The sequence below is a fragment of the Sinocyclocheilus grahami genome, unplaced genomic scaffold (assembly GCF_001515645.1).
Source record: "Sinocyclocheilus grahami isolate Dianchi unplaced genomic scaffold, SAMN03320097.WGS_v1.1 scaffold76.1, whole genome shotgun sequence".
NCBI lineage: Eukaryota > Metazoa > Chordata > Actinopteri > Cypriniformes > Cyprinidae > Sinocyclocheilus > Sinocyclocheilus grahami.
In genome coordinates this window covers 1,104,352-1,129,923 of record NW_015505255.1, presented here as the reverse complement: position 1 = coordinate 1,129,923, position 25,572 = coordinate 1,104,352, and the positions used below count along the sequence as shown (strand labels likewise).

The window sequence follows — 25,572 nt, the reverse complement described above, 5'->3', positions numbered from 1 at the left end:
GCATTTGAACAGTCAATAGCAAATACTTAAACTAATAACAAAACAGTAGCTGATTCAGAAGCGCCAGATTGTCATAGCAAAGTCAGAATTACCTCCTCTCCTAGGTTCACGAAACGGTCGTCCATAAAATGCATTGCTGTTCTGTTGTAAGTAATCTTAAAGATTCCTAAATGCATCTACTTTCGGAAGGCCAAATAAAGTGCTTTTGCTTTCACCTAGAAACACACAGCGTCTCCCTGACATGGCTGCTTCAACACTAACTGCGGTTACTGAAACCACGCCTTCTTTCTTTGCGTGCACATTTGGGCGGCATTATGCAAATATTTCCACATAGTGAGGTAGATATGTGGGGGCGTGTTAGAACGAGATGTTTTAGGGGGGCGTTGCAGAGTCTTAACTTTGATAAAGAATATCTCTTTGGTTTTGAGACTTTCGTCTTTGCAACTTCAGGAATCTTATCTATGCACAATCAGCTTGTAACACTCTAAGAGAAAGGAAAACTTGAAATCGCATCATATGACCCCTTTAAGACCTATTTAATCGGCATATAAAACATTAGAAATTAGATATTTGTTTAATTTTTATTGTGTGTTTGACTGTTAAAACAAAAAATTGTTGTTTGTCTCAACAAATTGGGCTAATTTAAAAATACAGTGGTTAAATAAAAAAAAAAATTATATTGCTCTTTGTTTTAAAAAAGGTTATAAAAAATGTCAATAATTATCGATACCGAGTGATATGAAAAATTATATCGTTGATACATTTATTAGCTATATTGCCCAGCCCTATTTACAACACTGTTCCAGAACAGTTCAACCCAAATATACAGATGTGTCCAGCGCATTTTATGGAGGACTGTTTACTGATCCTGGGAGAGTAATGTTAGACTAAAATGCCGGCAGTTCTGACTCACAGTCTGTAAGTACGTTTTTTTATATTTAAAGGATTTGCCACTGACGATTCAAACGCGAGTTTTGAGCAGTGTAGAGTAGGGCTTGTTGTTTGTCATTTCTCCGATCACAAATGCAGACTAAAAAAAAAAATTATATTGCTCTTTGTTTTAAAAAAGGTTATAAAAAATGTCAATAATTATCGATACCGAGTGATATGAAAAATTATATCGTTGATACATTTATTAGCTATATTGCCCAGCCCTATTTACAACACTGTTCCAGAACAGTTCAACCCAAATATACAGATGTGTCCAGCGCATTTTATGGAGGACTGTTTACTGATCCTGGGAGAGTAATGTTAGACTAAAATGCCGGCAGTTCTGACTCACAGTCTGTAAGTACGTTTTTTTATATTTAAAGGATTTGCCACTGACGATTCAAACGCGAGTTTTGAGCAGTGTAGAGTAGGGCTTGTTGTTTGTCATTTCTCCGATCACAAATGCAGACATGGTTTTATGTTTACGCGGCGCGATGCAACGCAACGTGTAAAAAGAAAGTATAAATCATTATAATCCATAATTATTTCCCCACTGGATGCAATAAATGCCTCGTTTATAATGGGTTTTAATGTTTTTGCCTCGTCGCTCCGGCCGGACAGGCCGGACATGTCGTAACATTTCCGTCACACGCTTGAGGTATTCGGCCAATCACACCACACTGGATAGCTGGCCAATCAGAGCACACGTCGCTTTTCAGACTGATGAGCTTTGTAAAAATCAACGCGCTTCAGAAAGGCGGGGCATAGAGGAGAAACAATAATGTATAATATGTGGGAAATAATGTGTTTTTTGAACCTTAAACCGCATAAACACATTTCATTACAAAAAATAATGTTCTTTTTAGCAACATCATATTACCCCTTTAAAAATGGTTGTTTTAGGATTTGCTTACTGGAAGTTTTTTTGGGAACCTACTGCTCTGCCCCTTATGTAATTCAAGCAGATTGTATTCCTATAGAATATTGTTATTGTAAAGTGCTGTAGATTAATCTGTATTTCACACTGAGCACTTCTGGTTTTACACTGTCACATAGCCTCAGGCGTTTCGCTCAAGTCTGTTGGCTTTTGTGCTTCTCTGGCTGACTTTTATTTCACAATGCCAGGCGTAACTTGAGTGCCCAGTGGTAGACACTGCTTGAGTCTGCTCTGTAAGAGGAGACAGGTCTTTCTCTGGTGGTTTTAGTTGCTGAGGCTCTCACTGATTTTCCACCTCAGCAGGCAATAGCACTTGGCCTGTAAGACTGAGGTTTCTCCTGACTGTGCACTGTCACATATTGATAGTAAGATCAAGTAGGATTTTTTTGTCTGAAGCAGACACTGTACTCTGTGCTTTGGCATCAGCAATCTACATATTATACTCTGGCACCTGTCTGGTGAGGATTCTCGCCCAGACAGTGTGTCCAATGAAATGGCTTCCTGTCCAGAGTTAGTTTATAGTCTTTATACAGATAAACATTTTTTATTTATTTTATTTTACTTTAGACTGCTTAGTCAGACTATAGGCTTGCACATAGTATCTCATCATCCAAGAACAGACATTTTCTTTCAAGTGCTCTCAGAAAATCTGTCACTTGTTGACAGGTTGTCAGTCACACTATCCACTTATATGCTTGTATCTCCTTATTCAGGTGTCTTCATCCCAGCTCCCTTCAGTCATCAGCTACACAAGGGAGCGTGTCAGCTGTTGTATGGCTCTTTCTTAGGAACATTTGTTATCACATATGAACAGGGCTGCATGATTTGGGGGGACACGTCTAATCATCATTTTACTGATAAAAACTGTGATTGGGATTTAAAATGTGATTTAAAAAAAGAAAGCTTCAGGTTATTTTATATTTTATAGGGTAAACATACCTATTAAGCTCGCTAAAATCTACATTGAGACATTTTTAGTCTGCAATATATTGGTTTCAGTATAACAAGTTATGTTAAAATAAAATATTAATCGCTCACAAAAAAATATTTAATTTTATTTTAAATGACAAAAGCATTTCAATTAAGATATACATCATTAACTGCAAAAAGTATGTCTGTGCTTAATGGGTAAATTTTTGTACCCTTTAAGCACACCCCTGTCCCCATTAAGCTCACTTTATGTTTTATTAAAAATTCTTGTTTATTTTAAACAACCTTTTTAAAGAAGAATTGAAAAAATATTTTTTTGAAGGTACAAAGTCAATCACAAAAAAACAGAACACTAAAATCAAGCAACAAAAGGCATTCAATTAGGGCTGTCGCGATTCGCAGATTTTATTCGACTATTCGATTTTTAAAAATCCTCGACTTCATTTTGCTGGCGTCGACTAACCGGCGAAATACCGGAAGTGGCGCATTTCATGGACAAGAATCCATAAAACACATTATTAGACTGTTGCTGCATGATATATTAAACCCATTTAAAAATCATAATGAAGCATAATTGTGAATTCACAAACACTACGATTTAAATAAATAATTATATGTGATGCAGTTCTAATACAGTATATGCGCTTTAATTATTTACATGCGTGTAGGTTAAGTACATGTGTCACACAGCGGCTCTGTTCACAGTAGTTCCACAGGAACTGTTATCATTTACATGTGTGGAGCATCTCAAACGCCATCTCTGCATGTTGTTGTGAGTTTGGGTTTATTATAACATTCATCTTGGAACGCAACCTCAAACTCCATCTCTGCATGTTGTTGTGAGTTTGGGTTTATTATAACATTCATCTTGGAACGCAACGTGTGCCATTTCATCAGATTTGTAAGTAAATCATTTATAAATCTACGCAAACACAGGAGAATACATCGCGGTTTCAAAATAAAAGCTCAAACCCTCACTCTGAGTTTACACGTTTGATGTCCACATATTCATTTAATTACAGTGTCTATAGCATTTCTGTCCTAATGAAATGGCCAAATATTAAAGATTAAGTGGACATTTGAATTAAATGGTGCTTGGTCATTATTAAACAAGTATTAGATCGCACAGTAATGTGTAAAAATAATCATCAGGCCGTTGGCGCCCCCTGCAGGCCTTTGTTGTAATGCGTAATGTACATTAGCTCTATAGTTTATAATACATTATGTATTTTAACAGTTTTGTTCAATAAAACCATATGATTTCTTGCATTTGATACTTTATTTGAAGTTTTATTATTGCCTCATTGCTATTATATATGTATTTTAAGAAATTTTAAAGGCTATTGTTCACTTACATCTATTTTTATTACCACAAAAAATTTATTAATAAATTATAGGGCCCTATGAAATCCGTTTTATTTCCAAATTCATTTTTTCCCCCCATTTTAATTTTTCTATACTCTGTTTTAATGGTTAAATTAAATTGTATTAATCAAAAAGCCTGTCTAATTAATTGAGTTTTACAGTTTTATCTTTACCAAATTCTGTTTTCCATTATTTTCTGGATTCCATTTGAATGGTTCCATTAAATTTTAATAATCAAAGGCATCTCCAATTAATTTATTTTATTTAAGTTTTTTTTTTATTTTTTATTTTTTTTCAGAAATACTGCACATTTACATTTTTCTCCTAAATAAATTCTGGTAAATAACATGTCTGGTAAATACTCCTTTAAAAAGTGTTTTTTTAAATTATAATTTTATTATTAGTAGACTAGAACACGTGAATATGTTGTCATTCTTACACTACAATACTGAACTTTGATTTCAGTGATTTGGACTATGAGATGGACACTTGCTTCTTGCACTTTATGCTGCACTTTACTTTTGCTTTAAAAAAAGGATTTCATAGAAATTTGAATTTAATTTGGTTTAATGAAATATAGTTTCATAAAATATTCTTAAGTAAAATTGTTGATTTTTTTGTGGAAAATTAATCGTTTAGATGAATGGATTAATCGATAAATTAGTCGATAGATTAATCGAAATAAAAATAGTCATTAGTGGCAGCCCTACATTCAATTTGATCAGTTATATATTCATAGTGAAGTGTCATTTAAGCGCATTGCAACATCTAGACTAGTCCACGTTCAGCTAAGTAACACATATTCAAAAATCAAATATAACAAACCAATAAAACATTTAATGCATGGGGATGAACACAGAAACTAGCCTCATTATGAAGCCTCTTATTAAATGGATGTCAACTTATCTATGGTCTCTTAAGTCTGGAATACACTACACAAATTTTCCCCTTGATTTTCCACCGATTTACAATCTGGAGAAGTTGATGCTAGTTGCCAGATGTCAGAGCCAGTCTGTAGATTTGAGATGACAGAATACATAGAAAATCAATTAACTTAACTTAAAGTGACAACCATCAGTTAATATGTAAAGTCTGTTTATGAAGTATTTATATAGACGTTCAATGTGGAAGCTTAAAGAGAGCACACTGAGCTTAATTGGAGCAGCAACAATTTTTAATATATTTTATGTAATATATATTAAAATGACAAGATTTCGCAAAATAAATAATCTAGGTTATGTATGAAGTTTATAAATATTTTATTGTTACAACTATTATTAACACTATCTATGAAATTATACTTTTTCTTATTGATGTCACACTAAAGCTGTGTGATTTTCATAGTAGTGCACCCTTTAAGCTCACCTTAAAATAATATGAAATCTTTAAAAATAACAACACTGTAAAACCACAGACCAGCAATAAACTGTCAATTTATAATATTATGGATTTAAAAGTACAAGCCAGTAAAGCCTGTTAAGTAATATATTAGCGTAGCACACAATCTTATACAGCTAGTCAGCTAACTGTGTTCTGTAGCATCTGTGCTATGTTGTTAAAACTATCTTTTGGATCTAACTGTAAGTATTTCCTACAGCCAAGTTCCAGGTTATAAAATGCTAAAGTATAAACATTAATCTCTTAATTTTACAGTAAGTAGTTAAACTTACCCAAAATAAAGGCTTAAACGTCTAAAAATGCACATTTAAAGGGCTCCTCTTTTTGTGAAAGTATTTAGACAGCTTTCAAAATGGCCGCCATACAGTGTGAACACATGGATACTCATATCTTGGTGTGCAATTATCTGATTGACTTGAAATTACAGGAGGTATATAGTAACAGACACATCAATTGGTTAAGACATCAAGTATGATAATACATTATTTTGTCTTTTTATAATCTGAGCTCAAATATGGAAGTGTGCTTAATGAGTATGTGAGCTTAATAGGTACGTTTACCCTAGTCATATTGATGTATAATCACAAAAACCTTGATTATATATCAATATGACTATATTAATAATAATAATTATTACTATTGTTGTTGTTAAGTTTATTATATTAATAAATAAAAATGATAGACAAACAAAGAAATGGTACTATTTTATTATATTGTATAATTTATACATATTATATTATATTATACTTTATTTTATATATTAAAATAAGAAATAGTACTATTGTAGTATTTTACTATAAAATCCAAAAATTGTATTTAAGAAAAATAATAACACTAATGATACTAATAATATTGTAATAATAAAATAATAATAAAAATGACTAAACAAAATAGTTTGTTTGCTTTGGCTAATGCGATTCTTCTCCTGCCCCTCTGGAGGTCTATGCATGCTACTTATTTATTGTGAACCAAACTGCTCTGAGACACTGAAAACACCAGATAATGAGCTGCTCATGTATAAAAGAACACAATGCTGTGCTTTGCTCTGAAACATGCAGCATATATTTATTTAATTAAGTTGCAGCCTTTGTAATTGCCCTAGCTATGATCATAAGCTGATCCTGAATAATCTTCTTTTTGGTGCTTATCCGCCCAATTTGCTTACACGTAATTTGTACCCCATATGACAATGTCATACTAGATGACCACCTCTGCGACCATCCAGTTCCAGAGGTGGAACCTAAATGAAAATACCTCCTGAAGGCCTTTGAAACATTCATTTGAAAAGATTTGTAGTCATTCTGACTACCAGTTGATTGGTAGTGCTATATTTGTTTTTACATACAAGACCGTAATGCATGCCAATCATCAGAACAATGCCATGGTAAATGCTCATAAGGATGCGCTTGCTTGCTTCCTTAAAGGAACACACCACTATTTTTGAAAATAGGCTCATTTTCCAACTCCCCTACAGTTAAACCGATGAGTTTTACCATTTTCAAATCCATTCAGCCGATCTCCGGGTCTGGCGGTAGCACTTTTAGCTGCAGCTTAGCATAGATCATTGAATCTGATTAGACCGTTAGCATCTCGCTCAAAAATGACCAAAGAGTTTCTATATTTTTCCTATTTAAAACTTGACTCTTCTGTAGTTACATCGTGTACTAAGAAAATGAAAAGGTGCAATTTTTTAGGCTGATATGGCTAGGAACTATACTCTCATTCCGGCGTAATAATCAAGGAACTTTGCTGACGTACCATGGGGGCAACAGGTGCAATGATATTACGCAGCACCTGAAAATAGGCTTATTGGAAGTTACCTAGCTGGGGACTATTTTCAGGCGCTGCGTAATAGATAAGGAAAAATAATAATAAATAAAAAAAATATCGAAACTCTTTGGTCATTTTTGAGCGAGATGCTAACGGTCTAATCAGATTCAATGATCTATGCTAAGCTGCAGCTAAAAGTGCTACCGCCAGACCCGGAGATCGGCTGAATGGATTTGAAAATGGTAAAACTCATCTGTTTAACTGTAGGGGAGTTGGAAAATGAGCCTATTTTCAAAAATAGTGGCGTGTTCCTTTAAGCACTGCATCAAAGATACCATTTGATGTGCGGTTTCTTATGTGGAATGTTTGGTGTCCTGGTGAGCTCCTCAAATATTTGCAGTCTGAAGAATTGTTAATGATTGCAACAGGTGAGTCATTAATGCAGATTGGGCTATGTGTTGTCCTATTTCCTGAAGTCCACTATAAGTACATTTGTTTAGCTGGAATTCAAGGCTAGATTGTTGTTATAACACTATCCTCTCCTGCAGAGGTTCCCTGTATGTGTACTCGTCATTATCACTGATTAACCCAATAATGGTGTTGTCTTCAGGAAATTTGATGATGGTGCTCTACTGTGTAGAGATGCAGTGAATGGTTGAATAACGAGTATAATTAGGGCTGAGGCAAAAGCCCTGTGGAGTGGTGGTCTTAATTATTTTTATGGATGAGGTGATGTTTCCCATCTTGACCACCTGGGTTCTGCCTGTTAAAAGTACAGTACCCAGATATATTTACTCATATTCAGGAGTTTTTAAGAGTATCTTGAAGTTGAAAGAATCAAATTTCTATGTTGAATGGTATGTTAACTGTAAATTTGCTGTAGTGTTCCTGGGAAACAGGGGACTTTTCCCTCATGACTCCTGCTTTTTCATCTTATTTTTAAAAAATCATTATTGCAAAAAAGTAATTAAACTGCAAATGTCTATCTTTAACAGGTTGTCATGTTAACAATCAGGCAATAACGATATAGTTTTTGTTTCACAAACATTAAGACCATAAAATTGCTTTATTTTGAGATGAAAATGAAAGTAATGATAACTTAATGCTCAGTAATTGAGTTAAATGTTGATAATAATTCTGGTGAATTCAGTCTGTTAATTCTGTGAATGATTTATCAGAATGATTCATTTAAAGAACTGGCTCATGAGAGTTATTTGTTTGTGAATCAGATCACACCGGTAGTGCTGTATGTATTTGCATTCATTTAACAAGAACAACTACATGTAAATAGAAAGAGGTTTTCTTGCTATTACTTTGTACCACACCACACAGTCTTTTAACATGCAGTCTCATCACATCGTTCAAACTGATTTTTGCTTTTGTTGTCCCTCTAGACTTCTAACAAGCATACTTTATTTTTTGCTATTTTATTTTGCCTTTGAAATATGAAATCGTCTATACCCTGGATTTCTCAACCATCCATTGATATCCTTGTTTAGAGTGGGGTACCTCCAAACTTCCTCCAACACATAATAGTCATGACGTTTTGGTTTAGATTTTCAAGACAAGCCATATTTATATGCAATAAGTCATTAATTTGATAGGTTTACAGATATGCCCCCTTCTGTAACATTTTCATGAGTTGTTGGACTTTATCAAGTGGCAGTCCATTACAGACCTACAATTCATGTTAAACAGGAAAACATTATGTAGTATGGCGAGGTGAAGCACTCAGGTAAATTATGATTATGAGGTTAAATGACTCCAATAGTATTAGCAGTCTGGACAAGCAAGGCACTCTATCACTTGGTATTGTAATTCCAAGCTTCATTAAGACTTTGACGTTTATCATTTTTCATCAAAGGCACCTGTCAATGAATAATTAAGCTGCGGATGAGACTAGTAAAATCTTTAGTAAGAGTAGAGCAGGAGACCACTGCGTCATGCAAGGTTTGGTTTCCGTTTGCTTTGTGTAGCTCAGATTTAATGTAAAATAGCAATCAATGACCTTCAAAAACAGCCAACACATCTGTGATTGAAACTATTGGCATCCTTCTAGCACATACCTTAAATGTTTAATAATGTTTCATGAATGCTTTAATAACATATTACAAGTGCTAAGCCTCTGCAAATAATCTTCTTGGTCAAGTATTCATTGATAAAGAATTTAAGTCATCCAAGTTATGCAGTACATTGTCATATCCCCATCACGTGTGTCTTAATATATTAGATGAAATATTACGGTCACTGGGTTTTTTTTAAACCTTTTTTGTTTTAAAAAAATAATTGTGAATTAAAAAAAAATAACTTGTAGTCCTATGCCATTCTATTATGAAAAACAGGCAATTTATTAAGAAATATTCAGGGTGTTTAATACTTTTTTTGTTAATTCAAACAAATATTCAAAATGTAAACAACACACTTTTTTTTGCCAATCTTGTTTTAATTGGTATTCATTTCTTTTTTTTCCTGTCCTCAACTTCATCCTTTGTCCTTTATCATACTAAGCCTTTTTAATAGCCCTAGAATTATTTATAGACAAACATATCTATTTATTTATTTATTTTACAATGCTTACTACATGAATGACTCAAGTGAAGTCCAAATAATTTTCAGAAAGACCATAATTCAGACATTAGCAAAATGGGAAGTAAGAAGAGGAGAAAGAGACAGGGAAGTTGGAAGAAAATTGCATATGATAGAGAGAAAAGAGCAGAAGAGAGCTGTAATATCTTTGTGTGTTCGGACATCATACCGGGTGTCACATTTAATTTGGGCTCAAGCCAGGGACACAGAATCTCCCACAGTCAGGAGAAACAATGCACATTTTAGCCCATAAACAATCAGTAAACAAGCACTAATGGGGTTTTTACTGTTATGGCCAAGAAATGAAAAATGCAAGAGGATCAATTGCGGACATTCTATCTGCCATAATTACTTTCCTTTGAGTGCTTCCAGAAATGTGGGAGGTCTGTGGATTGATTCTTAGCTAATGGTATATTCTGTGAGGGAACTAAAATATGTCTCTCTTAGAGTCTGTGAGGCTTATTACCTTCTTGCCGTTTATGTTTGCCTGTGTGCTTGCTTTTGTGCTCCTTGAAAATTTGTGCTTGTATAAAGATGTTTTGCTTCTGTAGTTGGCTTGCAAAAATGAAATTCTGTAAGCGTAGCTCAAAGACGCGAAAAGTGGCCTGGTGGGAAATGCATGTACTCTGACACGGTGTGTGGTGTTGCTGATGTTATCAGATACAAGGCAAAGTCCCATTCAAATAATAATAAAATGCATGTATGCAGGTTTAAATTGCAGAATGAGAGTTTCATTTATTCTAATTTGTTTTCAGCAAGACCTCAGTAAGAAGCATCCTTTCGACAGCACAAGAAAAACTGTAATGTTAATCAATATTCAGCATTGAGTATAAGGAGAGTGCTTTCAATATACTGTTCAGCCCTCTGATCTTAGGGCTTTGGAAATTGGGCTTTTATGCCATTTATGGCTCAATTTTGGTTTTGGCTCACCCAGCTGTTGTTAAGCTATAGTTAACTCAGTTAAGCTATATCTGAGTTTTGCAGTTGTTTTACCCAATTTAAACCAGTGAAATGCTGATGCACCTTTTCATCAATGCCACTCAGTTTTTGAAGTTTAAGAGCTTTTTTCAAGAGGACTTCACAATTCCTCTCTACTAATAAAGCACAGGTTCAGCCACATTTAACCGTCTCCTTTACACATCCTCTTACATTTGCAGAAGCCAATGCTGCAAAAAGTGACATCTTCTCAGTTCAGATGTCTCTATCATCATTTTTCCCTATAGACCTGTTTAGAGGGAGCCCCAGTGTGCTACACTTTGACCTCTGCTATTCTTATCACGTAACTCTAATTGCGCTCATAAGAGTTTCCAGAATGTGTCACAATCGTTTTGTTTAGCAGATAGATGGTCAGTAATAGGAGAGGCAGTGCTGTTATGAGAGGACCTGTCAGCGGGACTTGATAATGCCACTGAGAGAGGAGAGGTTAAAGACACTGCTTCCTCATTAATATTTAATCTCTTGTCTGTGTGGCGGATCCACTTCGCCGCTCCCACTCATCACACCATAATTGCTTTACATTTAATTTGGCTCTGGAGAACGGTTTGAAGCTGAGTAAATTGTACTTAATGTTAGTGTGGAGACTTTAGACACTTTCTTTTAAAGTGAGAAGTGAATTGGAGAGCGACAGTTGAAGCCTAGCTAATATAGGGTTACGGTTTAGATGTTGATGCATGAATGTGATGGCAGACACTTACTCCTGCCTGAATATTTAATGAGATATCTTATTTAAAACTTTACTATTCATTGTGTAATATACAAGCTTTTGAGAGACTGGTCATTGTTCACTAATAATTAATTACATACAAGTACTAACATGCACAGAAAAGTTTCTATATTTAGGAAAGTTTACACGTCCTTTAACTTATCCATTATCCTATTCTAATGTTGATGCATGTAATGTTGATTATTCTAAATAAGGAAGTCCTTGTCTAGAGTTACACACCCAAGCCATCTCCATATAAAGTTTTTTCCTACAAGCTCTACTGTACAGACATCTTTGTAAACATGTCCTTTTTAATTCTTTACCTATGTTTTTCTATTTTTTAAGACTTAAGGCGACTTTTTTTGTATGGTTTCTGTTATTTCTAAACTCGTAATACATTTATTAATGAATCATTATTGCACACAGGTTTCCTTCACAAATTCGGGTACATGCACGGTTAGTGAATGAGCTTCCAGTGTTATCTCTTTTTGTGAGGATTTCTATGTTTGCGATCATGTTGTGCTCCATATTTGCAAATTACTTGAAATTGATTTATCTCACCCTTAGATGACACATACAAATGTTTCTGGAGCAGAAAAGAAAATGGCTTCTCAGTGGACTCGAGCAAACAGTGCAGAGAAGAAGGTGCCCCACACTCGCATTGAGGATGAATCCGACATACAGGTAGAGTCCTTATGGATCTACACGCAGTGCTTGCCTATTTCCACATGCACATTCCCAAACCAGTTTTCCCTCGAATTTTTGTTCTTGTTGCACAGAAGACATTATTTTGTAGCCATCAGAAGTCTGTGGCTTCAAATTAGTGGCAAAAGGCCATTTGGATCTTACACCAGAGCCATGGCCTTGCTCGCCCCAACGTGACCTCCCTCCAATCTGGTAGCGCCCTCATCAGGCCTGGAGGGAAATTACACCTCTTTATGCTGTTGATTGCCCTCACCCTCTCCAGAGGTTTCTGACTGCTGTCTTTGCCAAATCCGCAGCAGGCAGTGCTCAGCCTTGCATGCGCAGAGATAATGATCAAGTTAATTAGACCTGAGATTGAATGAACTGCGGCAGCAACTTAATCATTTGTAACTTGATTAGAAATACTATATTCTCCCAAACTCCAGAGACTGGTAAACTTGAAAATTAAGTTCCACTTTAAGGATTCAGGTCTCAACTTAATGGAGTATAGAGAAGCTGGAAAACAAACCCACCCTCATTCTGTCCCCATTAGTCAGAGCTGGAGCGTTGTTTACTGTCACTATAGGAGGAGTGTGTGTGTAATACTTCACATAATGTGGCCTCTTTATTTGGATACCCAGAAAATCTATTCCTTTGGGAGGAAATTAGGTCAAGGCAACTTTGGCGTCGTCTGTGAAGCCACTCACATTGAGACGCAGAGGAAGTGGGCAATTAAGAAGGTGAACAAAGAGAAGGTAAGTGTTTGGTCGTCATGTTTCACCTGTTGACAGAGGTGATTGATGGAGAGCCGCTCCCATGGTTGTCAAGGATGGGTTAAGTGTCACAAATGCTTTGTATCCATGCAGGCAGGCACTTCTGGTGTAAAACATCTGGAAAGAGAAGTGAGCATCATGAAACAAGTGAAACATGAACATATTATACATCTGGAGGAAGTCTTTGAAACACCAAAGGTGAGAGCAAAAACATCTATTCTGTTTCACACTCCTCTTTCCTTTAAAGCTCACTCAGCTGTGCTATTGTGAACTCAGTCAGTCGTATGCAGCTGGATTGTGTTTGACAGTGGTTTTTCGTTTGATGTCAGAAATGAGAAATGTACATACAGTATGTGTGCTTGTGTGCCATTCTCCAGAGGATGTACCTCGTGACTGAGCTTTGTGAAGGAGGCGATCTAAAGGATCTCCTGCAGAAGAACAAGCACTTCACTGAGGAGGAGACCAGACACATCATCAAAAGCTTATCTGAAGCTATTGTTTATTTGCATAAAAAAGGTGACGCACACAAAACCCAAACACCCCCAAAAAATTTCTCATATCTTTGTTAAGTCACATGCAACGGCCTGGAATTCTTTGTTCCCCTCATATCCGATAATCGCTCTGATGATTGCATCCACATTAAGTTTCTCTGTCATTACTGAGAATCGGGCTTGTTTTAATAATGAGATAATAATGAACAACTGTCAGACAAAATATCAGCCCATTTTAATTGAGTCTAAGGGGTTTATTTGAAAATGCTTGGCGTTTTTTCTCTTTCTCTCTCCTTCTCGTGAAATCTGCAGTTAGAGGTAATTTAGGACGTTGCTTGGCAATGAGACACCATTACATGGGGCTAATGAGTCATTAACAACGAGCAGGGGAGGAATACTGATTAATAGGTGTGTTTTTCAACAGTCCCCGAGTGCTGCTGTGTCTCACGTCTAGAGAAGCTAATGATGCCACTTGCAATGTGTATATAGAACTCGAGTGTTTTATGAGATTGCAGTATATTAGCCTCACACGCTGATTATAATTGGATTATTTTCACATTTCTATTTAAGTGCGTACAGTTACCATGTGAAGCAGTAATGAAGAATCATGATGTGTAGATTGAAAGTGGTAAGAAGAGGTGGGCTCTCTTCTTATACTCTATGCTAGGTTCATATGAGAACTGACAGTAAAGAGTTCCAATTTAAAAGGAGCAGAGCAAAAAAGTTCACCAGAATTGGTCATTAAAGCATATTTAAAACTATTACCATTGCAGTGCATTGCATTTTTGCCATGATCTCCTCTCTATGAATAATACGAGCCCATCTCTCCCTTGCTCTGTTTCTTCATTCTCTCTCTCAGACATCGTTCATCGTGACCTCAAACTGGAAAACATTCTTGTGAAGAGTTGTCACCAAGGCAACGATAACGATATGGTCAATATCAAGGTGAGAGAGAGACGGTAAAAACTTCTTTCGCAGGCATGTGGTATGGCATTCAAACGCGGCGGGACCTCTGGACATTCTCGTCTGTTGTTTAGTTCTCCCACCGTCCTCCTTGCCCAAACCTTTTAACTGCTTTTTAAATACTGTCTCATTACACCAGACCTCCTGCCTAACTCCTTTCATATCACATTCTCAAAGAAAATGAATCACAAGTGGCTTTTCTGAGACAAATTACCAGCCGGGGCACAGCGTGGAGTAGAATAGAGCATTGACGGGAGCCGACTGAAGCCGCTACCTGGAGCGGAGGGTTGAATCAGGGCAGCGTTGTGTTATAAATCAGAGTAGAGCAGGGGCCCAAAGACAGCGCTGTCCTGGCACTGTATTAAAAGCTTTTATCTGGCAGAAGGTGGTCATCTCTCCTGGATATTAATCCTGCCCGCCCCTGACGCACCAATGAAACGATATACACTCCTCGTATATATTATTCATACGGCTCAGGAGCGCATAGTCAGTGTGAGTGGGTGTACCGGCTGCTCTGTGGAAGTCTGTTTGGGCTGTAAATAGTTTAATTGAGATCTAGAAGTGAAAGCGAGACAGATCCAGTGATCCAGTGCAGCATGTCTGTATTTCATTATATTCAACAATCAGAATCTAATGATGAAAAACTGTAGGAGAAGGAAACGTTTGAGTGTGTCCTGTACTGTATGTGCTTATGTTAAACATTGTTTGATTTTGAATAACATATCAAAGGCCTGTCCTATCTCATCTCAGGTCACAGATTTCGGACTCTCTGTGCAGAAGGGCGGTGTAGGCAGTGAAAACATGCTGCAGGCCACCTGCGGGACACCTATCTACATGGGTAATTCATATATTCAAACGCATACATTCACATGTTCCATTTACTTGTGATTTGATGAATTACTGTGTTCATTAATTGAATGAAGCGCTGATTAAAATGAGCAGTAAAGAGGAGATGACCTAATTTAAGTGATGTGAAGCTGATAACATTCGAGAAGGAGTAGAGGCTGAAAGCTGTCAACGGCGTCACGCATCAGATATCACACATTACACCAGCCTCAAACATCTTTCATTATTGACACATGGACTTGCCCTTTCAGCGCCTGAGGTGGTTAATGGTCACCAGTACAGCCAACAGTGTGATTTGTGGAGCATTGGCGTCATCATGTACATGCTGTAAGAAGATCTCTCATGTTGTTTTCCATCTCATGCCCACACACAGACTCACATTGCTGACTTAAACTTTGTGCGTATACTTGTGTTGTGTTTGTTATACTTTTTCAGACTGTGTGGAGAGCCTCCTTTCATTTCCAGCTCTAAGGAAAGGCTTTCTGAGATGATTATGAAAGGAGAGCTCATTTTCTCTGGCCCTGTGTGGCACACCATTAGTGATGCAGGTTAGAACTGCCTCTGTTACCCACACCGCTCCATTACGATTGCAGTTAAACCAGTGTGGTAACTATTTTATGTTTTGTCTTACAGCCAAAAATGTAATACGGTGTTTGTTGAATGTTGACCCAGCTCACCGCATCACAGCCAATGAGCTGCTAGATAACCCTTGGATTTCGGTAAGAGAACTCAATTACTCTCTTCCCTTTTAAAATGAGGTCATGAATATTATAGATTGGGAAAACAGCTAATTAGCACTCTTCAATTTGATGGATGACTAAATGTGGAACCTGGCAGAAAGAAAGACCTGAAAGAAAAAAATCTGTGTTCAAAGGGGGACACCTCCACCACTGTTACACGTACAAACGTCTTAGAGATGATGCGTCAGTTCCGGAACGCTCCAGAGGACGAAGAGAGTGTGGAGATGAGTGAGGGACTGCAAAACCTCTCTCTCACTTCCTCTCAGGACAAAGGGTCAGGGCCGAGAACATCTCAAGAGCTCTCAGTAACCCCAGCACCTCCTGAGGACGTCATAGACAGTAGCAGTAGCAGCAAACCCTCCACCCCAAACAAGAAGGTAAAAAAGTATCGCAATACAGTTCATTCAAATACAAAGGTGAAGCATTTCTGCTTGATCATGCATTAAGAAAAGCATTCTGTTGCTCATTGTATTATGAAAGACCAAATGTCAGACCAAAACTTTCAAGAGCAGTCTGGAAGAATCTCAATCCTTCATCATGGCCATAGGAATGGAAGTCCTGTTTTTAGTTATAAAAATAATAAATGCTGTGATGCAAATCATTTGCTCATCATTTAATGTGTATATCACTGCACCCACAGAGAATTCTGTTATTGTTTACTTGTTAGAGACAATACAGTATCTAGTTAAAGGAGTCCTATTATGCTTTTTCACTTTTTCTATTTTAGTTTGTCTGTAATGTTGCTGTTTGAGCATAAAAAAGATCTGCAAAGTTACAAAGCTCAAAGTCCAATTCAAAAGTAGATATTTTATTTAATAGAAATCACTTTTAAAAAACTACAATGAACGACTCGTTTGGACTACAAGGCATTTTTTTCCGGGATTTGTGATATCACAAATATTGACGAATGGGACGAGACCTGGTTGAGCTGCACTAGAGAAGGCAATGAGTGTTATCACTATGTCGGAGACACGCTAGCTTTCCCAAGGCAGACGAACTTAGAGTGGTTACAATCATCCGGGTTTAAATCGAGCTCAAGTTGATTTGATTTTGATGCAATATTTAGACTGAAGCTGGCAGGCGGCAATGGTAAGGGCATGACATTTCCCGACCATGCGCTGAGTGCTGCCAATCACAACACACACTGGCCTAGCTAACCAATCACAGCACACACTGACCCAGCTAACCAATCACAACACACACTGGCCCAGCTAACCAATCACAACACACACTGACCCAGCTAACCAATCACAGCACACACTGGCCCAGCTAACCAATCACAACACACACTGACCCAGCTAACCAATCACAGCACATTTTGTATTTCAGAAGGCGTGCCTTCATTTGATACAGGAACTATTCGAGCCGTTCATGCCAGATTGGGGAGAGAGGTGTTGTAATAATGTAAAATATGTGAAAAATAATGTGTTTTTCAAACAGCCTAGTATGAGAGTATGTTCTAGTACACCCCCAAAACAAAATCAAGACTTTGTAAAAGAGCATAATAGGACCCCTTTAAAGGATGCCACTTAAAGAACTTAATAAAATTTATATTTAATGAATGTTTGTGTCCTTACATTTACATTTATGCATTTAGCTGATGCTAAATATCCAAAGCAACTTACAAAAGAGGAACATAAGCTTTCTAGTACTTAGCCATGAACAGTATTCATAGTATGCAATGCCAGGTTTATTAGAAAGCTACATTAGGAAAAAAGGCAGAGCATATGTGAAATGCAGAGAAGAAAATTAGTTTTTAAAGAAATAAATAATCCTTACTAACTTTATTATGTGGTGGGCATTTTAGAAAAGCAATAAGCACTAAAGCAATACAACTATATTGTGAAAATAATCACAGCTAATATATAATATTTGTCTAACAACATCATTTAGCGGAGATAATATTCACAAGACAACAGTTTTTAGTTCAGTTTTTAGCCTGAATTGAGGTAAAGAAACAAAGCTTATGGTGTTCATTTTGTCAGATTTTCTTGTGAGTTGACGTGTTATTTTATTGTAAACATAGCAAACAGTAGGCAAGCAGTTTTGTGGAGTTTGATATATGCAGATCGGAGCTGCAATTGAATGATCAGAAATTCTAATATTGCTGACATATGCACTGACTTGCATGAAAGGCTTTGAAGGTCTGGGTTTTTCATGTATTATATATTTCATTCCTATAGCCTCTGAAGAAAAAACTATCAGCCTCATCCTCTAACGGTGTTAAGAAGAGTGCGTCTGCTGCAAAGGCCTGCAGCACTTTGAATACATCCGCTGCACAGGTCAGTCATTCACTTCACTGAGCTTTGCACTTCATTTTCTAAAACATTTGTGCTTATTCAAAAGGAGATATTTTGTCTCCTAAAAGGTATGTGAAAGAAATCCTGGCTATTTCATAGCTAACCTCTATGATTGGATTAAAAAAAACCCTGCCTGTTCTCTGAACAGCCACTAGATGGTGCCAAGATAACCCTTCTCCAGCAGTTGTCATACAGTTGTCTGTCCAGTAGTGTGGTGTGTTGCGCTTTTGTGAGATGAATGAGAGTGTCTTATCTCCGCAGTCCCACACAGGTTACAAACCCCCTGCTCAGCCAAGCACAAAAAGCTACAGCAAGGCCTCCTCCATCTCAGGATCCTGTCTCAAACCATCATCAACAGAAGCAGCCTCTGCAGCATCCAACTCAAGTAGGCGCGAAAGCTTGTCCCCACGTCCCTACACCACTTCCATCCACCGTTCCACCAATCCAGGCTTTGGCTTCCAGGCTAAAAAACACAGCTAGACCTCGGCGGTGAGACTGCTCGAGTAGTTGCGTTCAGTGCCAAAGGTGAGGAATTCAAGGGGGCCGCTGCTGGGTGGTGGGCCCGCTGGATACACAAATGACAGCCAGAACAGTTTTACAGTGAAGCAGAAGTAAAACTGTACTTCCTCCAATGTGAATGTGCTTTTAGTCTCCTTAGTAGGATGGATCTTAATAGTCACTTTTTATGAAGTACACAGAGGCCCCCTCTTTTGAGGATGAGCTACTAGATTTTTTGGGGGTTGGTTGCTGCTTTATTTTTATGGACCTGGAACAGATGAAGTCATCACGCCTATTCATGGCATCTAACATAAGGCGCATAAGTCATCTTTGCACATTGAAATGCTATTCTCTAGAGAGTAAAGGAAGTTCATATGTTTCATCATGAAGGACTGTGAAGAATGTATTGACTATAACAGGGTTTAATAGCTTTTGCTCTGTGTTTTGCAATAATAAATAGGCAATAACAGAGTAATTTGATGCAATATTCAAACACAACATAATTATTCACCATTTTCGACTAAATCAAATGCCACAATAGTATGTGTAAAAACTGTCTATTCATTTTACGAACATCTGTTGTTTCCTCTGCAGTTGTGCTAATCACACCGGTCATATTTTGCCAAATCACATCAGGTAGCTGTTGTATATGAATAGTTCTTACTTGTTATCCATTAAAAAGAAGCCATCCAACAGCATGTCATCTTGACTTTCAGTGACTCGTGTACACAATATATGTGACCCATTCATTTCCAATGAATTTTTCCTACTGACGTTAGTCGTACAGAACACTTGCATCACAAATAAATAAGTCAGGGGGGCGAGGGAAATTTAATGTTAGCCATATGCTATGACTGAGCGGTGGGGCGCCAAGTGGTTAGACACCATGAAGAGAGCAGGATTGGGAGTCAAAGTGCAGGGTCTCTAATCTTGTTGAGAGCAGCAGGGTATATTGTGAGTACTGCAGCACTCCAGCACTGGTCTCTCTGCTGAAGAGAAAATAATCCCCAAGATGGATACAATATTAAAATAGTCAAGCAGAACTCACACAGACTGTATTACAATCCTCCTATTTGCATGTGGATGTATGCGAGTGTGTGTTTGTGTTCATGGGAATTTCAGGGAGAATACTGAAGGCCCCATCCATTTAACCCTTTTAAATGTATTATTATGTGTGCACTCATTTATCTTTTCAATTTTATCCTTTTACAGTGCTAGAAGAAGTGATGGACTGCATTAATGTACAACTAGGTGCAACAGGGTAAAAACAAGGAAAAGCTTGTTTTATTATGAATGTAGTCCAAAGGGCCTTGTTAGGAATGAGGCCTTGAACGTGTTGTTGTTTTTATAAGGTCAGTACATTATTTGTGCATTAATATGTTTAATATTTTTTATTAAGCACATTCTTGAAGTGCCATACTTGTGCTAGAAGATTCAACAGAACGTTGCTATGAAACAAAAAATAATGTTGCGCTTTGGTAGCTGTGTATGTAACAATAGACAATCAGGGATGAGATATTATCTGGAAAACTAACTCTGTAGTTGATACGAAGATAATTTAGATCTTAGTATGGAATCTTTAAGCAATATAACTAATTAGATTGGTCAAACACTGGCTCAGTTTACTGTTTGTATCACTCCTCATGTTTGTGTAAATGGAATTTTTTTCTTTTGGAACAAATTGAAATTGGTGTTAGTAAGATGTTTTTAAAGTTTTTGAAGTAAATCCCTTATGAAAAGAAACAGTAATTATGTGAAATATTATAAAAATTTTAAAAAACTTTTCTATTTTAGTATATTTTAACATTTATTTTATTCCTGTAATGGTAGGAAACTGAAGCAGAATTTTCAGCATCATTACTTCAGTCTTCACATGATCCTTCTGAAATCATTCTAATATAATGATCTGGTGCTCAAGAAACATTTCTTAATATCAGTGTTGAACAGTTTTACTGCTTAATATTTTTGTGGAAACCAAGGTACACTTTCCTGGATTTTTTAAACTCTTTTATAACATTATAAATGTATTTACTATCACTTTTGATTATATCAAGTAAGTTCATATAAAGTAAGTGTTATTTCAGACACAATATGACCAGCATTTTTGTTCATATTTGCTCCATCTAAATAAATAAATATTTTCAAAAGAATCCAAAGTAGAATCAGAAATTCTGTGTAGCAATCCCAAAAGGCACGGCACAAACAGTGAAACACTTCAGTTCCAAATATCATCACTCTTGTCTCGTCCAGTCAAAGTGGATTGGAACTATCATATAATACAGAACTAAGCTCAGTGATTGTTCAGCCTCAGACTTGTATAACTCTAAACGTTCTGAGCAGAGAGATACCACTGGATGGAGCTGTAGAAAACATGAAGCACTGTCACGCTAGGAACAGAGACAAGTGTTGGATCACAATAGCTCCGTATCGAGTTTCCTGCGTGTCTGGCCGTGGTCACTTTTGATGGATTGAGCCATTAAATAATTATAGTGTATGACAGTGTTTATTACCCGTACACAATGAATCATATCCACAACCCGATCTGAGCGATTGTACTACAACAAGATGGACTTTCGACTACCACTAGCCAAACCGATCCATTGATGGAAAAAAGGGAAGATAACAATGATTTATATGCTTTAAGAAAATCTCAACCCCCTCAAGGCTGGGGAGTGAATTTGCATAAGGCATGTTTGGAGAACCTCCTGTACAGCTAATGCCTTGTCAGTAGCAGGGATGGGATTTCAACATATGGCCCTCATTTTCTTGTGCCAGACTTTTAATTCATTATATCAGTGAGGGAGAGAGAGAGACAGAGAGAGAAATCTTCAAATTGAATTGTGCTGGTGGAATGTGACCTGCAGTAAATTACAGGAGTGCATCTGTAGGCCTCGGGGAGAGAGTGAAAGAGAGCAGAAATTTAGTAGATTAAAAAACCGAGAGAAAAACTTGGTTGGAGTTCGGCTGGAGGAATGGCCCTGATATCTTCACATTCCTCTTTGCCAGCACATCCACAATTCCGTTTGTTGTAAAATAGATTTTTTTGGGGGAGATCTTTATCCCGCAAACTTGTCTTCCGAAAAGCCAGTGTGCGCGCAGTAGGCAGGGTAGCATGGCAGCTGAGAAAGGGGCGTTTGTTTGGGACAAGCTGTAGAGACAGAAAATTAGAAAGGCGGCCAGTTGGAACAAGGTGCTTGCCTTCCTCCTCCTCTGCAGTAGTGTAGCCTGACAGATGGGCACAGGGGAGGAGGAGGAGAGGGGGAATTAAAAATCGGTCGCCTCTTTTAGATCCTGGAGTCAGAAGCACCGAGGGATGCGGAGATGCGGCCCGCTGTGTGACTCCAGGAGTTTGCAGGTGTGCAGGAGGTGCTAATGTCAATTGAGGTTGAGGAATAGAGGGAGAAGGGATTGTAAGTGCCCCCCTCCGGTCTCCCACCCACGCCGGACCCAGCATCTCCTCGTACAGGGAGTCGCAACTCAATAACCTTAATGGTGCTTCTCCTAATTAATCAGCTCATCTGCGGAGACCTGATACCTGCAGTCGAGTTCCTCCTAATGCACAGCATCCTCACCATGTCGCCCATGACATTGTAGTAATGAGCTAATGCGGCTACAATGTCACACCAACGTTGCAGGGACGTTATCGGCGGGAGCTCATCTCACATGCTGATGTCCCTGATCCCCTTCAACGCAAAGCGGAGCCGGTGTGGTGTGTTGGGTGCTGACACAACCGCAGACGCCTTTCTTAAGAGGAGAAACGCTCCGCCTCGAGTAAACATCCGAAACAGATGGCATTTTCAAAGCAAGCTTCATCAATCTTTGTTGACACTATCCCTCGTTTTTTTCCCCAAAACTGCTCTTATTTGGGATATTTGCAATTATAATACATAAGCTCATTTGAATATCAAATTAATTAGCGAACACACTAGAGTAAATGCTTTTTTTATAAGTCCTTGTTAAAAGTGAAAAGTTCTCAACTACGGTCGGATGGCGTGTTAATTTACAGTGATATCTAATCCCACGTCGCCAGACATAAAAGGCATTACTATACATATTTTAATGGGGAGGTGGTTGTTTTCCAAGCAATTTTCTGCTACAGTACATTCTTAATTTATTCATATTTAATTTATTGGTCTCTGCATACCCACTCAGCAAAACTAATCAACAGCATGTAACAGGCCTCTTAAAGATACAGCGCTCTTTGGCAGGCGGCGGGACATGAGTGGCCCTCGTCTTCGAGAAGGCGCTCTGAGCGCCGAGGACAGTGCCGAGACGCACGCATGAACTCCCCCAAGGAGACTGTTTGATTCCCACAGACAACCTTTTGATAATTGAAAGCGAGTGAGCGAGAGGAAAAAGGAGTGAGAAATGTGGCCAGCCTTGAATCACCTGAAATATTTCAATTTTGCGGGTGCTGACCATCAGCCCCTGCTGCCAGAATGTCATCCACAGAGTCTGCTCACCTCCCCCTCCTCTTCCTCATCCCTCGTTCCCTCTCCGCAAACTCCTCTGCCCTTGAATCTGATTCGTTTTTTTCCTCTCTCTCTCACTTGCTGCTTTGGCAATCATTTAACACAGTGTGACTTGAGTTCTTATCACCTGTGTGCTCTGTATGCTCCAAATACCTATCGACCCATTGACACAGTGTAAGGAGGGACTTGGGCAACCTTACACATGGAAATGATTTCAATTAATTACCATTTCCCCGGAGAAGGCCGAGTGGCGAGAAGAAGAGCGAGCGAGACAAAAGGTCCGAAGAACGGGAACATTCTTGCGGCATGATGCGCGCCATGTGTAATGAGCGTTGGAAAGGTCATTTGACACGTTTCTGTTGCTATGAATCAATTTCTTTTCGAGCACTTAATTCTTGTTTTGTAGGCATTGTGTGGAGAGGGTGCGCTAACCAGAGTTAAGGGGTGGTAGGGCGGGGGGGGTAGTTTCGAGGGCACCTGCAGGGTTACTGAAGAGGATGGAGAGGGGCGCTCTAATGAAATCGAGCATCAGACCTTCTATCATAGGAAAATCACTGCTGTCACCCTTATAGTAATTGGGGCATTTAATAGAGGCCTGTGATAAATCCAGCTCGATTACAAGGACTTCTTCAGAGAAAAGCCCAGTCGAAAAGTGTCTTGAGAGGCCATGACAAAGTCATATCCTTGTGGGTGATCAAATAGGTTCTACTTGACCATAAAACACTCATAAAAGTCCATAACCTTTTCGAACAGAAAGTTCAAAAGAGAAACTATATTTTATTTGTCAGAGCTCAACAATGAGTTTTTTTTTCTGCAGTAGTTACATTTTGAGTTTTTATTTTCTGCAGTGCGTTTTTATATTTGCTAGAATTTGTTTCTTCGTTTGATTGTTAAATTTAGCATCCCATGAGTAACACTGCCGCTGAAAAGCAATACAGGAAACATTTTTGCAACCTGTGGTACACTTGCAGTGTGTCATTTCTGGACATTTTTAAGTTATGCCCATAAACAAACTTGTTAATTCAATTTGAGAACTTATACATAGTGTAACCTGTGTCGTCCGATTTACAAGCAAATTATGCTTTTTAGTTGGTTCTTTTTTTACAAATCAGTTTCAACTGTTGCTTTACACTGGTAAAAATAAATGTTCCAGCAAGGTTTTTTTTTTCAATAGAATACAATAGAAGAACTATTTTAGGTTCCCCAAAGAACCTCTCCAAGAACAGTTCTTAAAAGAACCATTTTTTTAGTTCAAAGAATATCTCAATCATCAGAAGAATCCTTTTCCACTATAAGGAACATTTCGTGGAATGGAAATGTTGAATGAATGTTAAAGGTTCTTCATGGAATAAACGCCAATAAAGAAACTTTTTTTTTTAAGAGTGTAGGATACAGGCTCTGTAGTCGTGGTAGCCGTGACAGCAGAATTCACTGTGACCACTTTAGGACTAGTAGATTCGGTGTCCATTACCCAGAGAACAGATATTCAGAAGAAGCTCACATCCACCAGCACTACTGCCAGCAAAAAGACAGACCCACTTTACCACATGCCAGCAGCAATACCAGGTCATTTACATCAAAAGTCATGTGAGAGGAGGGTTTTATTGTGCAGAAGTACCATTTATGAGTGTGATAGCGTGATTAACTCCTTCAGTCCAGTGCATTAGCATTACATAAATAGTCATATTTATTCATAATGGATCCATGTATGGGGGAAAGTATTCATTGTCTGAAGTTGTTTTTCCTCATTGTGTTAATTCTGGAAATTGTTACACATTGTAACAATTGACATACAGCAATGTGTTTTAAAATGAGAACATTAAGCTGTGTGAATATCTATTATATAACTATGTACCAATCATACCAACATGATGATTGTCAGCCGTGTCTTGGTAGAATATCAGCATTTGTTCTAGTTGCACCAGGGGGTCTTTCTGTGTTCCCCCAAATCAACTGATGTTGTTTGTGTGCAGTTGCAGTGTTGTTTTAAGTTCTTTGTTGTTTTCAATTTGTCAAATACTCCAGAGAGAAATATACTACAGTAAACCACAATGAGAAAAGTAAAAACACATTTGTTATGATCAAAGAGGGGAATATTTAATATGTTTAGGTTTGAAAATGCAGATAATATTCAAGTCTTAGGGCTGTTTTAAAACTTTGCAGTAAAACAAAAAGGAACAAAAGGAG

The 25,572-nt window shown here is 37.7% G+C and overlaps 1 protein-coding gene across 4 annotated transcripts in view; it reads left to right on the top strand.

The window, feature by feature from the left end:
* Positions 1 to 19,603, top strand: part of LOC107586037 (serine/threonine-protein kinase 33-like) — a 24,914-nt gene extending 5,311 nt beyond the window's left edge. For 2 of the 4 annotated variants that reach the window (XM_016273250.1, XM_016273253.1), the window contains exons 3-14: positions 12,186 to 12,302; positions 12,944 to 13,057; positions 13,169 to 13,273; positions 13,453 to 13,591; positions 14,426 to 14,511; positions 15,280 to 15,367; positions 15,627 to 15,702; positions 15,811 to 15,923; positions 16,009 to 16,094; positions 16,250 to 16,492; positions 18,299 to 18,397; positions 18,677 to 19,603. In XM_016273250.1, coding sequence (XP_016128736.1) covers positions 12,186 to 12,302; positions 12,944 to 13,057; positions 13,169 to 13,273; positions 13,453 to 13,591; positions 14,426 to 14,511; positions 15,280 to 15,367; positions 15,627 to 15,702; positions 15,811 to 15,923; positions 16,009 to 16,094; positions 16,250 to 16,492; positions 18,299 to 18,397; positions 18,677 to 18,895 — 1,485 coding nt within the window. In that variant the 3' untranslated portion in view covers positions 18,896 to 19,603. Of the gene's footprint in view, positions 1 to 12,185; positions 12,303 to 12,943; positions 13,058 to 13,168; positions 13,274 to 13,452; positions 13,592 to 14,425; positions 14,512 to 15,279; positions 15,368 to 15,626; positions 15,703 to 15,810; positions 15,924 to 16,008; positions 16,095 to 16,249; positions 16,493 to 18,298; positions 18,398 to 18,676 lie in introns of those variants that run through there. The other 2 variants (XM_016273254.1, XM_016273255.1) reach the window with 2 other exon arrangements.
* Positions 19,604 to 25,572: the final 5,969 nt, after the last annotated feature.